Raw genomic sequence first — 21,677 nt, forward strand, 5'->3', positions numbered from 1 at the left:
GGAAGAATCGCTGACATCCGCAAACTACGTCTCACAACCAAAAGCACGCGAGAAGCGATGCGAAGGAAACAACGCGAGGTCATGCGTGCAAGACCTGAGTTCTCACGTCAGGCATGGAATTATTATTAAAAATTGTAGCTCGCCTGAAGCTTACCATACAAATTGCATGTGCTCTCATTTGCAGCAGAAAGAAGAAGAAATAAAGATTATGGAGGAAATGTTTGGAGAACTTCCAGCTGTCCTATATGTTGCTCTCTCATTGGCTGTAGGTCATCGCCAATGTTATTTTCAGTCAAAACACATTTCACACGGCATGATTTTAAATCGCCAGATATCTCACAGGTGTCGGCGAATCGTCTGCGATCTCTCAGATCACGTCTTTGATAATTCACACTGTGTGATTGTCACTCGTGTGCAAGGCATTGATTTGCATGTGATTTCGGGCATTTGTCTGTGATTTCTCAAAACCAGTCGGCGAGTCAAAATCAGGGCTAAAATCGTGCAGTCTGAACTCGGCATAAGTTGGCAACATTGCTTCTGCCAGTTCCCTTTTTTTTGAGCAAATAAACCCCACCCACTGATTAACATTGAATTTGCATACAGTACAAGAAAAATGAAAACAAGTAAATAAAAGAGAACATGTAAGTAAAACTGAACTTTACATTTTAATTTTGTAACTATTATTGCTTGGTAATTAATAAAAAGCCTTTAAAAAAAAATATTTATAGATTTATTTTCAAGTTTGAACTTTTAATTTTAATATTGTCAGTCTTGGCTCGAGATTGTATTGAAAATGAAATGTCAAATCATCAATTGCATTTTATTTTTTTTTTTTTGCAGGAAAGATTTTCACCTTGAAAATAAAAAATGAAATAATTGAATGTTTAAATTTTAGCACTTAAATATTTAAATTAAAAGTGGCTAAAAAACCTTTCATAGGATGTACCCTGCCTGTGGCCCAAAATGTCCTGTGTGGCTATAGAGAGGACAGATTCAGGGTGGATGTTGATAAAATACCAGAAGAGGTTTTCTGAAACTTTATTGTATAAATCACTATGTAAGGCACATACATATTTGTGTACAAAACATGACAATAGAATGTCAAATAAAAGCAGATCAAGCGTTTTCAACTATTTTAAATTATAACGACACAAAAAACCAAAACATGACAAAAAAATCTATTAAAATTTTCATACACCGATTAAATGCTTGTATAGACCACAATAAAAACTTCTTTTTGGTACAGTGTTTGTAAATAAAATTCAAAATGTAATGCATCAGCAAAACAAAAAAAATAAAATTTCAATTCTTTGGTGTTAATACTCGAGGAACTGTATAGACGATTGGCTATGAGCAGTGCTTTAAGTGGGCCTGAACGCCCCGGTACTCAGTACCGCCACTTCTTAAAATAGCTGTTGAGCGTACCACCACCTCTCCGTGCGCCCAGAACGTGCTTTTAGCGTACCGGAATGCTCATTTGCACATCTGTTTAAAAATCAGAGGTTTAATTTAATCCTTTGGCTGCGCTGCCGCTTTTCAGAGCGCCCTTAATGTACGCTTCCTAATTCGTCCCACATAGAGCAGAGACTACATTACCCATACACCCTTGCGTTTACAAGTTAAAAGCGCATGCGTCCGTCAGTCAGTGTCAAAATCCTTTTGCACATTTTATTTATGTTCAGTAGCTATTTCTAGCGCAAGCAAATCCACAAATTTATAAAAGGATTTATTATTTTTTACAAGGTCGTCTGTTGACTGCTGAATATAAAACCCATTCAATATAGGGGTCGAGACAGCAAAAAAAAAAAAAAAAAAAATAGCGTACCGGCACCTCTTTTGGGCCACTTAAAGCACTGGCTATGAGTTTGTGTATCGTTCAGAAAAAGCCTTATACATTTTATTGGTTCAACTTAATTTGTAAACTTTTACTGATTCAAATGTTCATAGCTTCACACAAGAAGCTGGAGAACATATTTAAATATTACTTGAAGTACCCTGTAAATAATCTGTCCAGTGTATTCTGGCATTTTGAAGTATGATAAACAAGCACATGCTTGTCGAATGTGAACTTAGGATTGATGTACATCAGCTCCTCCGAACGTCACCTTTAGGAGCTCTGTCTGTCCTCAAAGATGGTTCGATATGTCTGGGGTGTGCTGTCAGCCACAGGGCTGTTAGAACCAGGGAAAATAGTCGACCTGGTCTTGATCGGTAAACGCAGGAATCGTCCAGATGTGACAAGATCACCATAACCATGAGCATGAGAGAAGGCGTAACCGGATCGACGCGTGCTGACCCGTCGGCGTGGGAACCGGCGAGGGGGAGGCAGAGGCATGGCTTTGGACTGCCTTACCTTATGTCGCACCTAGAGACAAGAAAGAATGAATAAGTAGAGTTTAATTTGCTGTAAGTTAATATGGAGGACCAAACCTGCAATAATTAAAAATAAATGGAATAAAATGAATAATGGAAAAATAAATAAAAGAATGACTTGATTAATTATGTGCTTGTTTAAAAAAATAGGTTAAAAAAACCAAGGTTTGCAGATAGAGTGTATACGGAATTGCAGGATATTAACATACACACATTTAAGAGTTTTGATAAAACAAACATCTAACCAGAATATTTGAGAAATATTAATATAGCGCTGCTTTTCAAGCAATGTAAAAAAGATAGAGGGTGTAACTTTCATTCATATTGTAGTATTGTTGCTGCTGCCATGTCGTGGAGACGCTGTTTTTTCCTTGCGAAAGGCAATCAATGGTTTAGTTTTACTGTAAATAACATGTGCTGTCAAAGTTGATCGATCAGCTTGGTCATCTGCATTTTCAGGGTCAGATTCAGGTTCGTATTGATAAGACGATATTATCTTCTTTCACTCTTGCTTTGGGAGCTGATCTTCTAAACATGGTAAGGAGCACCAAATTTTCGTTTACGCAATTGAGGCATTCGGCCAATCACAATGCACTCGAATTGTGATAAAATCATATCATGCTTTCTCAAAACGATGAGCTTTGTACAAATTGACGCGTTATAGAAATATAAATTAGACCATTGCATATCACCAAATATACAAAATAATGTGCTTTTTAGCATTAGAATAAATGAACGTGCAATTTATTTATGAATGACTCTAGCTCATCAGATTATGACCCCACTGATTGTGGATTCCAGAAATAACCGTGACATTATGCCTCAGAGTGACGCTCAGTCGTAGCTGCACAACATCTGTGACTCATTCTGCACATGCGTTTTACTCATGAAGCAAGGGGATATTACAATGTGCCACAATGCCTGAGACACTTTCAGTCCCCTTTAAGAGCAGAACTGCTGCAAATAATAAGCATGTGGCAAAAGAAATACAAATCAGATATGGAAACCATAGACAGCATTTTTATGCATTTAGTTAAAATCCTCGATGGACTTTAAAAAATCCAAAAGATCAATAACATTATTTTGAACATGTATGTTTAATAAATCTTGTATTTTGTAAGGTTCGTTTATTTGTATGGTCCACAAAGAGTGTCTTAAGTCTTTCCCCCACCAGCGTTTAAAAAAAAGTTGCAAGCCAGCGCCAGCATTTTATATAATTTTCACAAAGGTTTAATGCCTTCAAGAAATAAATTTCTTTAAATATATAAACATACAATATATCAAATAAAAAAAGACCCTCTGCTTTCAAACAACAACAACAACAAAAAAAAAACACTCAAATATGGGTAAGTTTCTTAAAAAATACCACATTTTGAACAAAAAGCTGACATTGTTGAAAGGACTTTTGTAAGAGATCATATTTAGAGTGATGATCAAAAAATACACAGGGTACTACTTTTGGATACGTAGATGCTTTAGTGTTTATACGTTAGGTAAGAGCGCTACCTAGTGAATAATAGCGAAAATATGGATTGCCGTAAAAACTTGTAATTGGCAGGGAAGCGTTTTCTCTTAATTGATGAGATAATGGCAGGGAAAGAGATAATGGAGTAACTGCCTATGTAGACTCTAGGCCACAAGGTAGTTTACTACTGTAGGTTTTAAAACAGAGATACTTCCACCTACCTTGTCATTGATAGTCGGTTTAAGTTGGATATAGAGGAATCGCTGTGCCACAACAGGCAGCGAGCACAATATAGTGGTCAATAAGATGGTCAGCCACGCGTTCGGCTGGTTGAGGGAATTTCTCGCCGTACCTGAAAAGGAGTAGTTAAACATGAAATCTGGAGTCATCTAATACAAAACATGTAGGATATGGGTGAGGTGGAGGGACACTTACCAATAAAAGGGAAAGAGGAGGTAAAGATGAGGTACATGCCGTTGCTGTACATGGTGAAGGTAACGGCGAAATACATCGACAGACTCCCCCACAGGAAAAACTGATTCACCGCTGTCCAATAGGAAGTGTCTAAACCCAGCTTAAAAATACATGGACAGTCACACTTAAGTATGTTTTGTAGTCGTGTATGCATGGTTGTACAGTGACCCCAATACATTTTTAAAACTGTAAGTCATTAAAACTATAGATAATAACAGTAAAGTTAATTCCCTAAAAAAATTTTTTTTTGTTGATACAATAAATTTCAACATTTTTTAAAATAATTGTAATGATCCCAGTATTTTTTAGAACCACTGAATGTGCAGTGAGTTCACATGATGTGCACTGAATTTCACTAAATGATAATTTACCTGCACACTGACTGCTGCAAGCAGGCATGTTTGTGCCAATAGGGCGAAGGACTGATAATCCGCGATCTCTTTGCCATCGTCTCTGACCTGGTCTTGTATGGCTGCCCAGGGGATGAAGAAAAGGATGAGCGAACTGTAGCAGCTGTGCATCAGGATCCGCACGAAGGCCATTTTACTAAAATATTGGTTCAGCTGACCCGGAGAGTACAACTGGGGATACTGGAAACTCCAGCGATCATTCACATCCTGCAGATGAACATACACGCACCATATCATGACATTACATCTACATGTTACTACAGGGAGCAGGTGGAAAACCTCTAGACAACACCAAAACATATAGTTTACATTCAAATGAAGTGATATAATGTAAGACGTACTTGATCAAATAGACTGAGGGCAAGAACAGGTAAAGCTGTATACACCAGGTTGTAGAGCGTAATGAACCACTCATCATACACGGTCTATGGAAAAAGCAAAAAACATCAACATTAGCATCCAACAATAAAAATATATTCTTTACAGATGTCAGAATCAGCACCAGTTCGCAACAAAATCTATACAAACAAATTTGTGTGACAATTTTAAAGACCTCCTAACTTTCTCACCTGTGCCGAGAAGCCGCAGAAGAAGGCGTACCAGAAGTGCACAAAGGTGAAGGTGAAGTTCTTGTAGAAGAAGTAGCGCAGGAACTTACACATGCGCAGGTAGGACCATCGGCCATGGACCAGCAGGAGTCGCTGGAGATAACGAAACTGAGCGAAGGAGAAATCACTGGAGAGAACTGCCTGCATGCCCTCCTGACCACTAATGCCAACACCGATATGTGCAGCTAAAGAGGAATAATGAGGTTGAGCATGATAGCAAACGCAACCGAATAGTTTGTCTCTCTGTAAGGAACACCTACTTTTGATCATACTGACGTCATTGGCGCCATCACCGATAGCCAAAGTCACTGCTTTCTTGTGCTTTTTGACTAGTTCCACAACTTGAGCTTTTTGGAGAGGTGTGACCCTACAACAGATAACTGTCTGGCACATGCACGCAGTCCTCAAGAGCTCCAATCGCATATCCTTATGCAGAGCATGTGCCTAAGTGGAGAATGTCGGGGGACCCAAAAAGAATAGAAAACATTTATTACTGAAGAAGATAAAGCAAGCACATCTGGTAAATACTTCAAGGTTATCTTACCAGACTGTGACCATTTATTACAAGTCCGTACTCGCCATTGACCTTCTCATCCTCCACCTCCTGAGATTTCTTTCCAAGAAATCTGCTCTTCACAATGGGTGGCTCATCTTCTGATCCCGGAGACATCTTTTTCCTGGCATTCCTAAATGTTATCACAGTGTAAATGGGAGATTCATGATGTATTTGAAATTGTTTAGAGGATGAAGAGAGATGACACTCACACAAGCTCCTGACGCACTTCCTCTGCTGTGTTGGAAGCCACTATGAAGATCTCCGTCATCTCTTCTCTGAGCATATTACATGAATAACCAATGTTCTCAGCCGTCTCTATGGAACATTATAACAGTAATGAAAATTCATTGTAAATTCGCTTTATTTACATCCCCTAACACAATAGAACATTTATTTTGATGTTAATGTTCTGTTCTCCAGATGGCGACTAGAACTACTTTAACCAGCAAGACTGTATTATATGTATACTGCACTTAAAAAACATTTAACGAAACATCTTTAATATTTTTATTGCCTGGTAACCTTTTACAAAAGATTTTGAAGACATCGACCTGACTCTTAAAGAGAAGCCAACTGGAGCCTGACCTTTACAAAACATCAACTGGAGCCTGACCATTATAAAGACGTCAACTGGAGCCTGACCTTTATAGAGATGTCAACTGGAGCCTGACCCTGTCCGTTATTAAGAAGCCAACTGGAGCCTTTCCCTGAACTTTATAAAGTTGTTAACTGACGTCTGACCCTGACCTTTATAAAGACGTCAACTGGAGCTTGACACTGACCTTTATAGAGATGTCAACTGGAGCCTGACCCTGGTTGTTATTAAAAAGCCAACTGGAGCCTGACGCTGACTGTTACAGTATAAAGACGTCAACTGGAGCTTGACACTGACCTTTATAGAGATGTCAATTGGAACCTGACCCTGGCCGTTATTAAGAAGCCAACTGGAGCCTGACCCTGAATGTTATAAAGACATAAACTGGAACCTGATCCTGACCTTTATAAAGAAGTCAACTGGAGCCTGACCCTGACCTTTATGAAGACATCAACTGGAACCTGACCCTGACCTTTATGAAGACATCAACTGGAAACTGACCCTGACCTTTATAAAGACATCAACTGGAACCTGACCCTGACCTTTATGAAGACGTCAACTGGAGCCTGACCCTGACCTTTATGAAGACATCAACTGGAACCTGACCTTGACCTTTATGAAGACATCAACTGGAAACTGACCCTGACCTTTATGAAGACGTCAACTGGAGCCTGACCCTGACCTTTATGAAGACATCAACTGGAACCTGACCCTGACCTTTATAAAGACATCAACTGGAACCTGACCCTGACCTTTATAAAGACATCAACTGGAACCTGACCCTGACCTTTATGAAGACGTCAACTGGAGCCTGACCCTGACCTTTATGAAGACATCAACTGGAAACTGACCCTGACCTTTATAAAGACATCAACTGGAACCTGACCCTGACCTTTATGAAGACGTCAACTGGAGCCTGACCCTGACCTTTATGAAGACGTCAACTGGAGCCTGACCCTGACCTTTATAAAGACATCAACTGGAACCTGACGCTGACCTTAATAAAGACGTCAACTGGAGCCTGACCTTAATACTGAAGTCAACTGGAGCCTGACCGTTATTAAGAAGCCAACTGGAACCTGACCTTTATAGAGACGTCAACTGGAGCCTGACCCTGACCTTTTTAAAGACGTCAAATGGAGCCTGACAGTTATTAAGAAGCCAACTGGAACCATGACCCTGGCCGTTATAATGACGACAACTCGAGCCTGACCCTGACCTTTATAAAGATGTCAACTGGAGCCTGACCCGTATAGACGTCAACTGGAGCTTGACCCTGACCTTTTTAAGATGTCAACTGGAGCCTCACCCTGACCTTTAAAAACACATCATGTGGAGTCTGCCCCTAACTTTTATAAAGATGTCAATTGGACCCTGATCTTGATCTTTATAAATATGTCAACTGGAGCATGACCTTTATAAAGGCATTAGACTGAACCTAACCCTTATTAAGATGTTGATCTGTGCGACCTGAACCTTTATTAAAATTGATCCTGGTCTAGGCCAGGGGAGTGCATGAGTGGACTCACCCTGTTTGTCACCCGTCAAAACCCAGATTTTGATGTCAGCTTTGGCGAGTTGCTCAATGGTCTGAGGCACTCCATCTTGAAGTTTATCTTCAACTGCAGAAGCACCAAGGAGCTGCACAAACACATATCAATAAAAATAATTTACATAAGAATGTATATTGAAAGACATTATTACTTTAATTGTGGTGTTTGCTAATACATAACTGTAATGGAGTTGAGCAAAAGCCTAAACCTAACTACAAGTACCTTTACCTATTGTTTCTATGAACATGAATGATACTTGGAACCTTTTAGACAAGGTGTGCTTTGTACTTTTTTAGGCTTTCTCACCCATGATATTTTTATGGCAGCAAATCAAATAACAAATATGGCACAAAATCATAAGAGCAGATAAGGAACCACCTACTTTACAACACTGTAGGCAAGCTCTTCACATGCAAACACTATCATGTAACATGTCATTAACATTTTCAGCGTGATAGTGGATTTACCAGCAGATCCTTCTCAATCTCTTCATAAATGGCGTCCAGTTTTTCCTCACGATCCTCCATTGCAGTGCTGGCCACATGGTGTCGCTGTTTCCATTCAGCAAACATGTCTTCATCCAGGTCTTTATAAGCCAGAGCTAATGTTCTCAAACCTTCTCCAGCATATTCCTGTGATTGTGTGAGTTAAATACGAGTAACTTAAAGAAAAGCTTCCATATAAATGTACAGAAGCACGAATGTGACTTACATTAAGATGTTCTGTGGTGACCTCTGTGATTTTAGAGCAGGATGGATGCAGCCTCTCGAAGATGATCGTGTCGGCTCCCTTACAATACAGAGTTAGTCTGCCTTCTGGATTACGAACTGCAGAAATACACATACAATCAAATATTAATTTTTAATTATTAATCAGTCATTTTTTTTTAGGTATGTTTGTAAAAACTACTTAAATGTCCAAATATAGCCAAGGCCTAGTCCTGGATTAATCTTAACCCTGTCCAGGAAACTGCCCCCCAAAGTAATAGTAATAAACTAAAAAACACGTCCTCTTATTTTAAGTGTGTTTATGGTCTCACCGATAACAGACATTCTCTTGCGGACATTATTGAAGTCCAGCACTGCCAGTAGCTTATAGGTGGTTGGGACTCCCATTTCAACAACTGAGATTGTCTCTGGTGTACGGGAGCGAAATACAAAGCCAAAATTCCTGGCTGCGGTGACCAGAGCGCCCTCGTCTGGAGACTGAGCCTGATAAAATAGCTCCCCTGCGGCAAAACAGAAGGTCGTCTATCATACAGGTATCCATTTTCTTTGTTCTCTATTTAGAAACCTGTTAAAGCTGGCATCACTAAAATACATTTAAAGAAAAAAAAATGTGCATATTTGATTAAAGGTGCATTAGAAGAAATGCAATATAATATACATAACTATATTATCAGTGATGTATAAAGACCTTATATAATGAACTGTTATGTTTTATTGTCTTAGAATAAGCCCTGTTTATCTACTTACATTGAAGTCGGCATTTCACGGCATCATGTTTCTATAGTAGCCCTAAATGGTTTTATCACTATGTTGTCTCAGATGATGACGTGTTTGTCCTGTGGCGGCTAGCGTAGCTTCTCTTTGCATTTTGAAAGGGAGGGGTGAGCTGTGGACTTAGCCGTTTGTTGCAAATTTACAGTCTCATCGCTAGATGCCACTAAAAATCTACACACTTTAATAGCTCTATGAATATACACTTACCTAAAGGATTATTAGGAACACCATACTAATACTGTGTTTGACCCCCTTTCGCCTTCAGAACTGCCGATTTGAATTTTTTTATGTTTTTATAACCTAAAGATGCTATGTGAAAGTTTGTAACAGAAAATAGTGGTTTTCATTTTGTCACTTTCTTGGTATAGAAAACACATTTTTACCGAAATTTGTCAAAATGGATTTATTGCGTTTCGGAACCGAACTCTTCATATGTACAGTATACAATATCAAATATGAAATGTTTACTGGGCTCAGTTTGGTTCGATTGGAATTCAAATTCAGTATAAAACTCTCCTAGAAAAAAAGCTGTTACAGTAGATATATTGAGAATCTTGTGTTAATGTTCAGTACCGTTGAATGTACACTAGATGGCCCTCACCTTCTGTTTTTTCCTCAGGCATGACAGTATGACAGAGGGCCAGCAGACGAAAAAAGGCCCGCACCTCTGGAGAGCCCAACTTCACTGCTTCCACCAGCTGATGGTCATGGAAACAAAACTTCGGATCTGCCAGCGGGTTCCAGGAAAAGTCTACTTTTTCTGTCTTCTACAAATAAAAAAGGAAACAAGTAAGTGAAGTTTTATGGGGAGAGACTAGGACTCATTTCTCAAAGGCTGTACACTGTAACAACTTTAAGTGGGTTCAGTGGCTCATAATCATGGAATATATTGACAATGTTAACGGACACCAACCTCAGTGATCTCAACCCTCTGCCCGGCAAAGTCCACAACCTCACCTGAGGATCACAAATAAACTGAGTTTACGTTCAGTACACCCTCAACTGTAATGTATTACTGTAAACGTTTTGAGCGCTTACCGTATGACTTCCCATTGATGGAGCACCTGTTAAAGGTCATGATGTTCTGGGTCAATGTTCCTGTCTTATCAGAGAAGATATATTTGATCTGGCCCAACTCTTCATTGAGAGTGGTCGTCCTGGCCTGGGCTGGTGTGTCACTCTTTACGTGGTACATTTTTCGATCCCAGTCAATGAAATAGCTGTTTCCCAAACGAAGGATTTCCACGCTATTGTCAGAGCAAAACAAATTATTCAAAAACAAATTAAAGATACTAAAGCCACACAAAAGCTTTGTGTAGTAAAAAAAATATTCAGTGATAATCTTTCTTATCCCTAATATTACTGTAATTGGAAATTCCCAGTATCTGGTGAAATGTTAACAAACCAGCAAATAATATGTGTTATAAATGTATAAGAGCTCTGACCTGACATAGAGAGAAATTGGCACTACAGTGTTGAGGATGATAACATAAGACCAGAAAGTCAAAAAAGCAGAGAGGGACGCATTCGCTCCATCAGCCCGAGGAAGAAAGGCAATGAAAGAATTCCCTTCCTGGTATTCCCAAATCCCGTTACCAATGGACAAGATGGCACACATGAAGGCCAGAAAACCGAAGATCTGAAAAAAAGGAGCAGAATATGAAACGCATTTCTGTTCGCACTGATTTATGTCAACCAGCCTGAACACAGATCTACTTACACACATCACCAGAACATTCATGAGACGATCAATGCTGGTTCTCTTGAAAACGGACTTGCCAGAGTTTTGCATCAGCTTTGTGTCCGGACCTAACCGAGTTCAAACAGAGCTGTTAAACTACATCCTTATCAAACTGTACCAAGTAGCATTTGTTTAAAAAGAAATCCTATTACACACCTCCAAACACTACCAGCCCAAAGCACCAGTTTGTGTTTCTGAGGGTACATCCTCTGAGCAGAATCCTCTCATTATCTAAAGCAAGCGTATCTCCAGCGACCGTCAGAGTTCCTGTAAATTTATCCAGACGATTGTTTGGAGGCTCACAATGCACCTCACCTGAGAACATTAAAGACAAAAAATTATATTATGTGGACTCCAAACAGAAATAATACCACTCAGAAATCTGCCTAAAAACCTACTGTACACTTTCAGAATAAAAGGTTCAAAAGCTGTTGCTGAGGCTGCACATTTTTAAAGGTGCACTGTGTAACATGTAGAAGGATCTAATGACAGAAACGCATTATATACATAACTGTATTATCAGAGGTGTATAAAGACCTTACATAATGAACTGTTATGTGTTTAATACATAAGAATGAGCCGTTTTTATCTCCATACACCGCGGGTCCCTCTACATGGAAGTCGCCATTTTGTGCCGCCATGTTTCTACAGTAGCCCTAAACAGACAAACTGCTCTACAGAGCGCATTTTGTCACTACTGTATTTTATTTTAGACGACAACATGTTTGTCCTGTGGCAGCTACCATAGCTTCTATATGTGTTTTGGTGAAGGGTGGACTGAGCCGTTGGATGCAATTCACAATCTCACTGCTAGATGCCGCTAAAATCTACACACTGCACCTTTAAAAGGTCCTAATATTTAAGATTTAGGTACACACTTTAGGTACAAATGAATACTTTTTGAAAAAATACAGTGTAGAAATTACACTATTACTGGCAGCTGTTTGCCAGTAGTTTAGTGTAGATTTAAATCTATTTTATTTATGGCAACAGTTTGATCAAAGTACAAAGTCTTTATATTTACAGAATAAATATTTTCAGAAATATATCTGCAGAATAAAATTTAAATAACATCCTCATAAAAGAACATCCTCACCAAAATCTGAAGAAAAAAATGAAAAAGGTTGATGAGGATTTCTGGTTTCCAGAATGCTTTGCAATATTATTTTATAGTTTTACTTTGTAAAGACAACGACATGTTAATGTGTAATGTTCTTTTAACTTTAAACAAACTGTTGCCAGTAAACAACATACATTTAAATCTACAGTATATTACTGGCAAACAGCAATTTTTCTACTGTAAGTTTAGCAAATGAACACAATTATGATGTACTTATTGTGCTAAACTGTCAGTTGTGTGCATGTAGATTGACACTAACAATATTTTTAGAAGTACACTTCACTATTTCTCCACCATTGAGGAGTTAACTCGTCAATTAAGAGAAACCGCTTCCCTGCCAATGACGAGTATTTCCGGCAATCCGTATTTCCGCTGTTATCAACCAGGTGGCACTCATACCCAACTTATAAAACCTGAAAGTATTGCCTTAGGGCAAACAGTTCAAACTGTGTATGTTTTGATCATCCCTGAATCTGATCTCTATTAAAACTTCTTCACCAAAACACAATTATTTCAGCTTTTTGCTCAAAATTTGGTACTTTGAAGAAACCAACCCATGTTTTTGAGGTGATAAAAGAAAACAAATAAAGGTAAGATGAAACTTTTTGTTTTTAAAGCAGAGGGTCTGTTCTTTCTTTGATATATTGTTTGTTTATATATTTAAAGAACATTTTCTGGAAGGAATTAAACTTTTGTGAAAATCATAAAAAATGCTGCCACTGGCTGGCAACTTTTTTTTAAAGCTGACATAACACAAGACGTTTTTGCCAATCTAATGTTAATCTTGCTTATATATAGAGTAGTATTTCATCATTTATATGTCCAAAGAGTCTTTCGTTTAGTCAGATTTATAAAAGAAAAAACAGCCTTTCCGATTTTTGGCGTAAAAGGTCGAAAACTTGAAGGCGTGCGGTAGGCGGAGCTGAAGAGCAGCTTCGGATACTATTTTCGGATTTACAGCCGACAAAGATGAAAATCAAAATTTAAAAAAACTTTTTTTTTAAATAACCAGCCTTATATTATAAATATGATCCAGAATCGGATACTTAGTCAGTAATGGACGAACAGGAACAATATAGCAGCAACGACTACACCAGGACGTCTCTATCAGGTAATTAATCCTTGCTTGTTTATCCGCTATTTTAATAAAAAGCAACATAATCCAGTTTTCAACTGCATTTGCCCGTTTTAAAAGGTGTAAATGTTGTAAATGCAGTACAAAGTGCTGTTGTTGGTGTTGTTTACATTACATGCACCTATGCGCGATTGCAAACAAAACACGTGAGATTTTGAATTACTTACTGTGATTGTGACTCCTAAACGGGGTCTTTTAAAGTTTTGACCGCTCCAATAGTTGTAAAAAAGTGGAAAATCCGGCATCAAACTGAGCCTTGTTTGTAAAGCAGCCCTCTCCGAAATGCAGTCAGGGAACAAACAAACTCATTCGCAATTACGTTGCTGTCCGGGAAAAACGACCTGCATCAACTATTGTCTTACGACAGGGAAAGCTAAATAAGGTTTTCTTCTCCTTACATCCAAAAACACACTTCTTTTGTCGAACTATCTTGCTAAAACAAAGTCGTCGCGTGCTGTGCAATGATACCGGTGACTTCTACTCGACGAAGCAATGCTAATGCACGTTCGCGCTCTCACTTGACGTGCAGGGCAGGCGTGCTTTTCTGGCGGTAAAGGCCCATATAAGGAATATGGGGTCAATCAGTCGTAACGGATACCCCCATTTGAAAAAAAACTTTCTGAAACTTGTAGGAAAAAGGAGGCAGAATGCATGAAATAGCATTAAACCTCCCCTTTAAAACGCTGGCGGGAAAAAAGTTAAAGGGGTCATGAATATAAAAATGACCTTTCGACATACATGTTATTATAAAAAAAATTCAGAACCCAAAACAACCTGTAAACAACCTAATGTAAAACAGATGCAGTTAATGACACATATAATGTAATGATAAAGTGCAAGTTTAATTTATGAATTCATTTATTAAAAGTTATTCCCCATGTCTTGTGTAACTCACCATTGAAAGCTGCTAGTCTCTGGATGTCATTGCCCAGGTCTCCTGTAATTGTCAGAGCCTGTTTCACCTTCAGGTTAGTTTCCCTGAAATAGAGAGAGAGAGAGAGAGAGAGATAAAGGCTCTGATTTACAATAATTAAGTCTGTATTTATATTCACATACTGAGCTACTGACCCATCCAGCTCAGCCGTCTCAATGTAGACAAGATTCAGAGGTTCACTACTAGACAGCAGCAGCAGATCAGCCTGAAGCACAAGACAGAGAGAGAGAGAGAGAGAGAGAGAGAGAGAGAGGTGCACATTACATGGTATGTCATATTTAACCAACATTTTTAATAGAACTGATGTATATATTTTGTATATGTTATAGTTTTGTATTACTACAGTATACACTCACTGTAACAAACTCATTGTTTTCCAGCTTGATGATGTCACCTACTTGAACATTCATCCATTTCTCTTTCTTCAGCCTGTTTGAGGTCATGACATTAGTGAGTTATCTTTAGTCTTGGTGTAAATTGGACATGCTTTATGTTTATTATTGCAATATAACTTTTATTTAGCAGGTGTTTTTTTCTGACAACCACACTTACTGTCCATTAATGAGCACTTCCACTTCTCGATTGTTGACTTGTTTATCATTCTTGTGTCGAGTCTGTGTGGGGTAAACATGACAGACGGTGTATGAATGAATAGTAACAAACTTTTGTTTCTTATGACTGCACAGACAGAAGGCAGAAAGACTCACAATGTCATCTGAGAGGTCTTTAGCTAAAGTTATAGAGAGCACCAGCAGCAGAGGAACTACAGTAGTGAACCAGGACAGAGATGAGATCTGTGGGATCAACTGTTTAACACAAAGCAGTGTCAGGTCAGTTGGAAACATCAGTCAATAACATCTCATTCATTAACATTAGTTAATAGATTAGCTAACATGAACTAACAATGGATCTTAAAATTATTTATTATTAGTCGTTCTTAATATTAGTTATAAATACAGTTGTTCATTGTTTGCTCATGTTAGTTCATTGTGCATAACACTGTAGTTTCTTAAATTGTACTTATTGAATTCTGCCTTTCATCATTTGCATTGCAATGTTTCTATGGTAGTTGCATTAGGGAAGTCAGTTTGTGTTGAAAAGTGGTGAGGACAAAAGATCAGATGAAAAACACATTACTGCAGGACGGGAAAAATATTGAATAACGGCGCAAAAATGGCCATAGCGTAGGCCAGCCAACAACACAAAAATACTCCGCATAAAACCCTCAACAATGTTGACTGCACACATGTAACAACACCAGCTCAACCGAATAGTGCCAAAGCACCATACTGTACTGTAGAAAACAGCAGCACGTTTAGTCAATGATTACAATGAAATTCATTACATATGTAAAAGAAAACACACCTTAAGAACACAACGCAACATATGTGACCCTGGACCACAAAACCGTGGTTGTACACTACAAAAAATGACTTTCTTAATTAGTATTTTTGTCTTGTTTTTAGTAGAAATATCAAAAAATTCTTAAATCAAGATGTATTTTCTTGATGAGCAAAGTAATGTAAAAAATAAGTCTAGTTTAAAAAAAAACACTATACAATTTAAGTGAATTTGTACCGAGGTGTACCCCTAAGGTGACACTGGAGTAAAAAAAATCTAAAGTTTAGTTTCATGTGCTCACGCAAAACCTTCATGTGCAGAATTTTTTTTTAAGTTTAGTTTCGCGTGCTCATGTGAAACTATCGCGTGCTCGCGTGAAATTATCGCGCGCGCATGTGAAACTTTCGCTTTCATGTGCGCGCGATAGTTTCAGGTGAGCACGCGATAGCTTCACATGAGCACGCGAAACTAAACTTTAAAATAAATTCTACACATGAAGGTTTCGCGTGAGCACATGAAAGTTTCGCGTGAGCACATGAAAGTTTTACGTGAGCACATGAAACTAAACTTTATTTAATTTTGCTGCATGTCCCCTTAGGGGCTCTGTATATTTGTGCTTAAAACAAGCAAAATTATTTGCCAATGGGTTGAGAAAAGTTTTTAAAAAAAGAATTTTTTTTCTCACCCTATTGGCAGATATTTTTGCTTGTTTTAATTACAAATTCACTTAAATTGTATATGTTTTTTGTCTAAAAACTAGACTTATTTTCTTAGGTCATTTTGCTTGTAAAGAAAAAGCATCTTAATTTAAGAATTTTTAGATATTTCTACTGAAAACAAGACAAAAATACTAAGTAAGAAAGTCATTTTTTGCAGTGTAAGTTGCACAGGTATCGCTTGATTTGTAACATTTTAACCAAATGCTTTCAAAAAGTGGTGGGGACAAAATCAGCCATTTCAAAAAGTGGTGGGGACATGTCTCCAGCGTCCCCAGTGTAAATGACACCTATGAGTTGCATCATTAGTGATTGTTTACTATGTCTTGTCCAAAGAAGTGGATTTTTTTGAATACATTTAGAGGGTTTTGCAGTGAAAGACAAATTAGTTTAATACCATGAAATGACTAAAGTGACATTTGTAAAATTAATGCATTTCAATTTCTGACTTATACATTTTTTATTGCCATTAAAGTGAAATTATTTAAAAATAATTAAATATGCTCATTTACACGAAAAGGATTTTGCATCTAAGCTTTTTAATTTTAAGGAAAGAAAAGAAATACCTGTAACATCAGGAGAAAGACAAAGTATGCATTTGCCAGCCTCTGAAACTGCTCAAATAGGTTAAGAGGGAGAAACGTAAAGATGTTGTATTTGGACGTCTTGATGGCATTGTTCTGTCAGAACAGACACGAGAAACACTCAGACGACTGAAAATATATCAATGTCTGTATTGTGTAGTAAATCTTTCCCTTACTTACAGCATATTTAAATGAGAGATTAAACTCCCTGTCATTAGCTCTCAATTGCCTCTCCTCTGCAAAAAAAAACAAACATAAAACATGGTTATGAAACATTAATAATATCAGTTGAAAACAATAATCTTTGTAGAGTATATATTATGCAAAGAAGTACATGAGTGTAATATGTTGTGTTTGTTATGAAGTACCTTCAGTTATTTTTTTCTTGTTTAAACCGCACATAGACAGCAAAGAGCCCATCTTTCTATTATCACATCATCACACTGGTATAAAACAAACCATAAAAAACACATTTTACAATTCAATGTATCGTAGCAGCGTGTATTAAATTGTGATTTGATTTTATGGGTAGTTATAAATAGCCATTACTGTGATATTATTGAACACAGAATTTATTTGAATGAATTAAACAGTTGACATGACGTGCTACTATATATGTGACCCTGGACCACAAAACCAGTCGTGATGGTAAATTTTTGTAAATTGAGATTTGAAAGAGATCTCAATGCTTTCTATTGATGTAGTATGGTTAGTTATGATACACTGTAAGAAAGAATATGTTAATTGTTAACACATTGTTTTGTGTTATTCTTTTTAACACATTATGTGCTATTTTAACAAATTAGGTTTTAACAAATTCGTTTTAAGAGTGTAGGACAATATTTAGTCGAGATACAACTATTTGAAAATCTGGAATCTAAGACTGCAAAAAAATAGAAATATATATATAAAATCACCTTTAAAGTTGTCCAAAGTCCTTACCAACACACATTTCTAGTGATAAATACATTTTTATTAGGGCTGTCAAAAGATTAATTGTGATTAATTGCATACAAAATAAAAGTCTGTGTTTGCATTATATATGTGTGCACACTGTGTGTAATTATTTTGGATATATAAATATACACACGCATGCATGTATGTATTTAAGAAACATTTACATTTATACATTATTATATATACACATTTATATAAATATATTACACGTATGTACATATATTTAGATTTTGATATATTTTATTTTCTATATAAATAAAAAAAATATTTACATAAATAATATGTTTCGTAAGTTTCTTAAATGTATGTGTGTTTAAATAAACATAATAATTACACACAATAAACATGCAAATATATTGTGCAAACACAACCTTTTATCTTGTATGCGATTAATCATGATTAACCTTTTGACAGCCCTAATTTTCGTAGGAAATTTACTAAATATTTTCATGAAGCATGATCTTACTTAACATCTTAATGATTTAAAATTGATAATTTTGACCCATGTTGCAACAAATATACCCGTGGGACTTATGACTGGTTGGTTTTGTGGTCCAGGGTCACATATTATACTATAATAGACAATATGCCCTTTAAAATTCCACTATGCAAAGTTAATATCTGACAGTGGATATAAAAAAGGCAATAAATATGACCACGTGACTTTATTTACAAGCTTATTCTATAACAACGATCTGCAAGGTTTTTCATTTTCTTTTATCTTACAATCACAGAAGGGAAGTTACAGTCAGTGGGTCCAACAAAACCTAAAAATAAGAAAATTAAGAAAGTATTAATACAGTCTCATAGTAAATTATAATACAGTATCAATAAGTTAACTGGTTAATGATCAACATGATAAGGGTTCAGTTTATTTTACAGCTCTATAGCTTATCAGCACAATATGTTTGGCATGGCGATGTATTTACACGTTTAGCTTTTTCACACACATATACACTATGAATGTAAAAGACACTTTTGCTAAAAAAACTTTGGCAAAATTGGTAATGTTTATAGCCTATTTAACATTTCTTTCTTTAGTAGTGGCATGTCTATGACTTTAAAGACAGAACATACATAAAAAATATAAATTAAAACCCTGGACCACAAAACCAGTCATAAGTAACACAGGTATATTTGCAGCAATAGCAAACAATACACTGTACAGTTATGGGTCAAAATAAAAAAAATATGCAAAAAAAATAATTAGGATTTAATGTAAAGATCACGTTCCATGAAAATAGTATATACACATTTCCTACTGTAAATATAAAAATGTATTTATCATTAGTAATGTATGTTGCTAGGACTTAATTTGGACAACTTTAAAGGCGATTTTCTCAATATTTCGATTTTTTTTTTTTTTTGCACCGTTAGATTCTAGAGTTTTTAATAGTTATATCTCGGCTAAATATTGTCCTATGCTAACAAATGAATATCTTATTCAGCTTTCAGATGATGTATAAATCTCAATTAAAAAATTAAGACCCTTATGACTGGTTTTGTGGCCCAGGGTCACATATTTGTGTTTTCCCCCTAATATAAAACTGAAAGTGGTAAAACCTGAAACTTATGTAAAAGTGAACATTAGACTATACACTCATACAGTATAAACCTCATCTCACTTTTGATCTAATCTAAAAACATTGTGACCCATCTTAAGCCACCAGAATTGCTCGAGTCAATACACTCGTTTACAGAAATGCAATATACATGTAGTATCAAAAAGTATGAAGCACAAACAATAAAAAAAATAACAATTGTTCTCCAAACATTACTTATTTTCTACAATAAGAACTTCCCAGAAAGATGCACTGTGGACTTTCCAATAATTTACAATATACAGTACATATTTGAAATGAAAAACAGACATAAAGGTCTTCACTGATCGTTTGAAATGTTTAGCGAAAAACTACTCTGTGTTCACAAAAACTTTTACTGTAAAATTATTTATACTATAATTTATGATGTAATCTCTCTATTGATATCGAACATTAAACACTTCATTAACATTAACTTATTACATACCTTTATTAATGCCATTTTTCCACAAATATAATATATTTTGCACTATAGTCTGTCAGTGTGATAAATCTGCTACATTACCATTGAAAAGTTCAATGACCATAAACTTTACTGACCGTTGGCTGTTAATGGCACCAATCTGAGATCTCCCCTCGACACCAGGAAACACCTGACCCTTCACCGTCACACACCCTTAAACACAACCTAAAACATAAGCCCGTCGCCTTATCTCAGCTTTTAACCGAGCTAAACTTCCCTCTCTATCTAGATAGTGAGATTACAAAAGCATTACAGATTTTGATAAGTTTAGTGACTCTTTTCAAAGTACAAACTACACGTGTACGTGCATCTAGCATAAGTCAATCAGTAACTCACTTTTTTAGAGTAAAAGTAGTTCTCTTCTAAAAGTACAATACAAGTCTATTAAACAGGTTTTAAAAAATTAAAAGTTATGAATACGGTTGTACCTGAATCAGGCGTCTGCCATTTGAGATCCCTAGGGGAACAGCAGCGTTTCACAGTACTATCACACACAGTAAACATGCGCAGAACAGCACACACAATACGTCACTACATTACCCATAATGCAACACTACTTGATAAGGTGTTTAAACAGGTAAGGGTTTCAATACATAGCCTGACTGGACTGGGTGGAGTCAAAGGGGGTTCAGTTTTGGCCTATGGAGAGAGTTAGGTGTGGTGTGTGCAGGAAAGAGAAAAAGAGAGAGAGCAAACAGTGGTTGATCTTTGGACTTTGGGCTGGCAGAGGGAGGCTGGTGAAACAGTTGGAAGACGAAATGACGTTAACCAAACATTAAAAACCATGATCCACTGCCGTTGCCACGGCTCACTACTGTATATTTAACAGACCCAACTTAAAATCACTCTTGTTTCAATTTAGCATATGCAGTTTGGTCACAGATTTAGATGCAGGTTTTCAACATTGCTGGATTTAAAAACATCATGTTTACAGTGTACTTTTTGTCCGTTAGTTGGGAATATGTAAAATTGGGCACAAAATCTGGCTAGGGGGGATACAGCTACCGCCAAATAATGCAAGATGAGGATGAAAAACAGCTGTTCCGGATAGATAGGATACAGCTACGGCCTAAATCCCATGAATGTTGGGTTTAGGGTTATGATTAGAATGAAAAGAGCCATAGATATATACACTAGATGTCGCCTTGGGGTTCTAAGCATGAGTCAAAACCACCACCATCTTAAAACAGGGGTCTTGTCATAGGAAGTAGCTAGGTAAAGTTGCTATCTCCGCCTGTAGTCCAAATTCATGGACGATGTCGGACTTTTGTGCTGCGTATGGATGTTAGGCCTACTAGCACTATGCATTATAGTTAGAAAAAGTAAATTTTCATAATTTCAAAACTTTTATTTTTTTCTGGCCTCAATGCTAAATGCATGTCTGACTGTTAAAGGGGACAGAGAATGAAAAACCATTTTTACCTTGTCTTTGTTGAATAAAGTCTACCGCATTCACAAACATACAAAAAGTGCTAGACATGCTAAACATCTCAGTCTCATAGAAATTCCTCTTTTAGAAATGTCAGCCAGAAAACGGCCCAATCTGAAA

The 21,677-nt window shown here is 36.9% G+C and overlaps 1 protein-coding gene across 2 annotated transcripts; it reads right to left on the reverse strand.

The window, feature by feature from the left end:
- Positions 1 to 1,023: 1,023 nt before the first annotated feature.
- atp8b5b (ATPase phospholipid transporting 8B5b) lies at positions 1,024 to 20,641 on the reverse strand. Of its 2 annotated transcripts, XM_065290438.2 has the most exons (30): positions 20,557 to 20,641; positions 20,206 to 20,281; positions 18,791 to 18,831; positions 17,476 to 17,550; positions 17,288 to 17,343; positions 17,090 to 17,203; positions 15,174 to 15,272; positions 15,019 to 15,080; positions 14,823 to 14,895; positions 14,601 to 14,671; positions 14,428 to 14,510; positions 11,434 to 11,592; positions 11,257 to 11,345; positions 10,982 to 11,175; positions 10,575 to 10,783; positions 10,450 to 10,493; positions 10,138 to 10,303; positions 9,074 to 9,262; positions 8,746 to 8,861; positions 8,502 to 8,666; positions 8,011 to 8,122; positions 6,096 to 6,201; positions 5,875 to 6,016; positions 5,591 to 5,774; positions 5,292 to 5,515; positions 5,064 to 5,147; positions 4,684 to 4,929; positions 4,274 to 4,412; positions 4,060 to 4,190; positions 1,024 to 2,365 (listed from the first exon to the last, which is right to left on the reverse strand). In XM_065290438.2, the coding sequence occupies exons 4-30, from the start codon at positions 17,525 to 17,527 to the stop codon at positions 2,108 to 2,110; spliced, it is 3,567 nt and encodes a 1,188-aa protein (XP_065146510.1). In that variant the 5' UTR covers positions 17,528 to 17,550; positions 18,791 to 18,831; positions 20,206 to 20,281; positions 20,557 to 20,641; the 3' UTR covers positions 1,024 to 2,107. The 2 variants fall into 2 exon arrangements, with proteins under 2 accessions (XP_065146510.1, XP_065146511.1); XM_065290439.2 differs by lacking the exon at positions 18,791 to 18,831 and having other exon boundaries at positions 20,557 to 20,632.
- Positions 20,642 to 21,677: the final 1,036 nt, after the last annotated feature.

This window comes from Paramisgurnus dabryanus, chromosome 10 (genome assembly GCF_030506205.2).
Source record: "Paramisgurnus dabryanus chromosome 10, PD_genome_1.1, whole genome shotgun sequence".
NCBI classification, from domain to species: Eukaryota; Metazoa; Chordata; class Actinopteri; order Cypriniformes; family Cobitidae; genus Paramisgurnus; species Paramisgurnus dabryanus.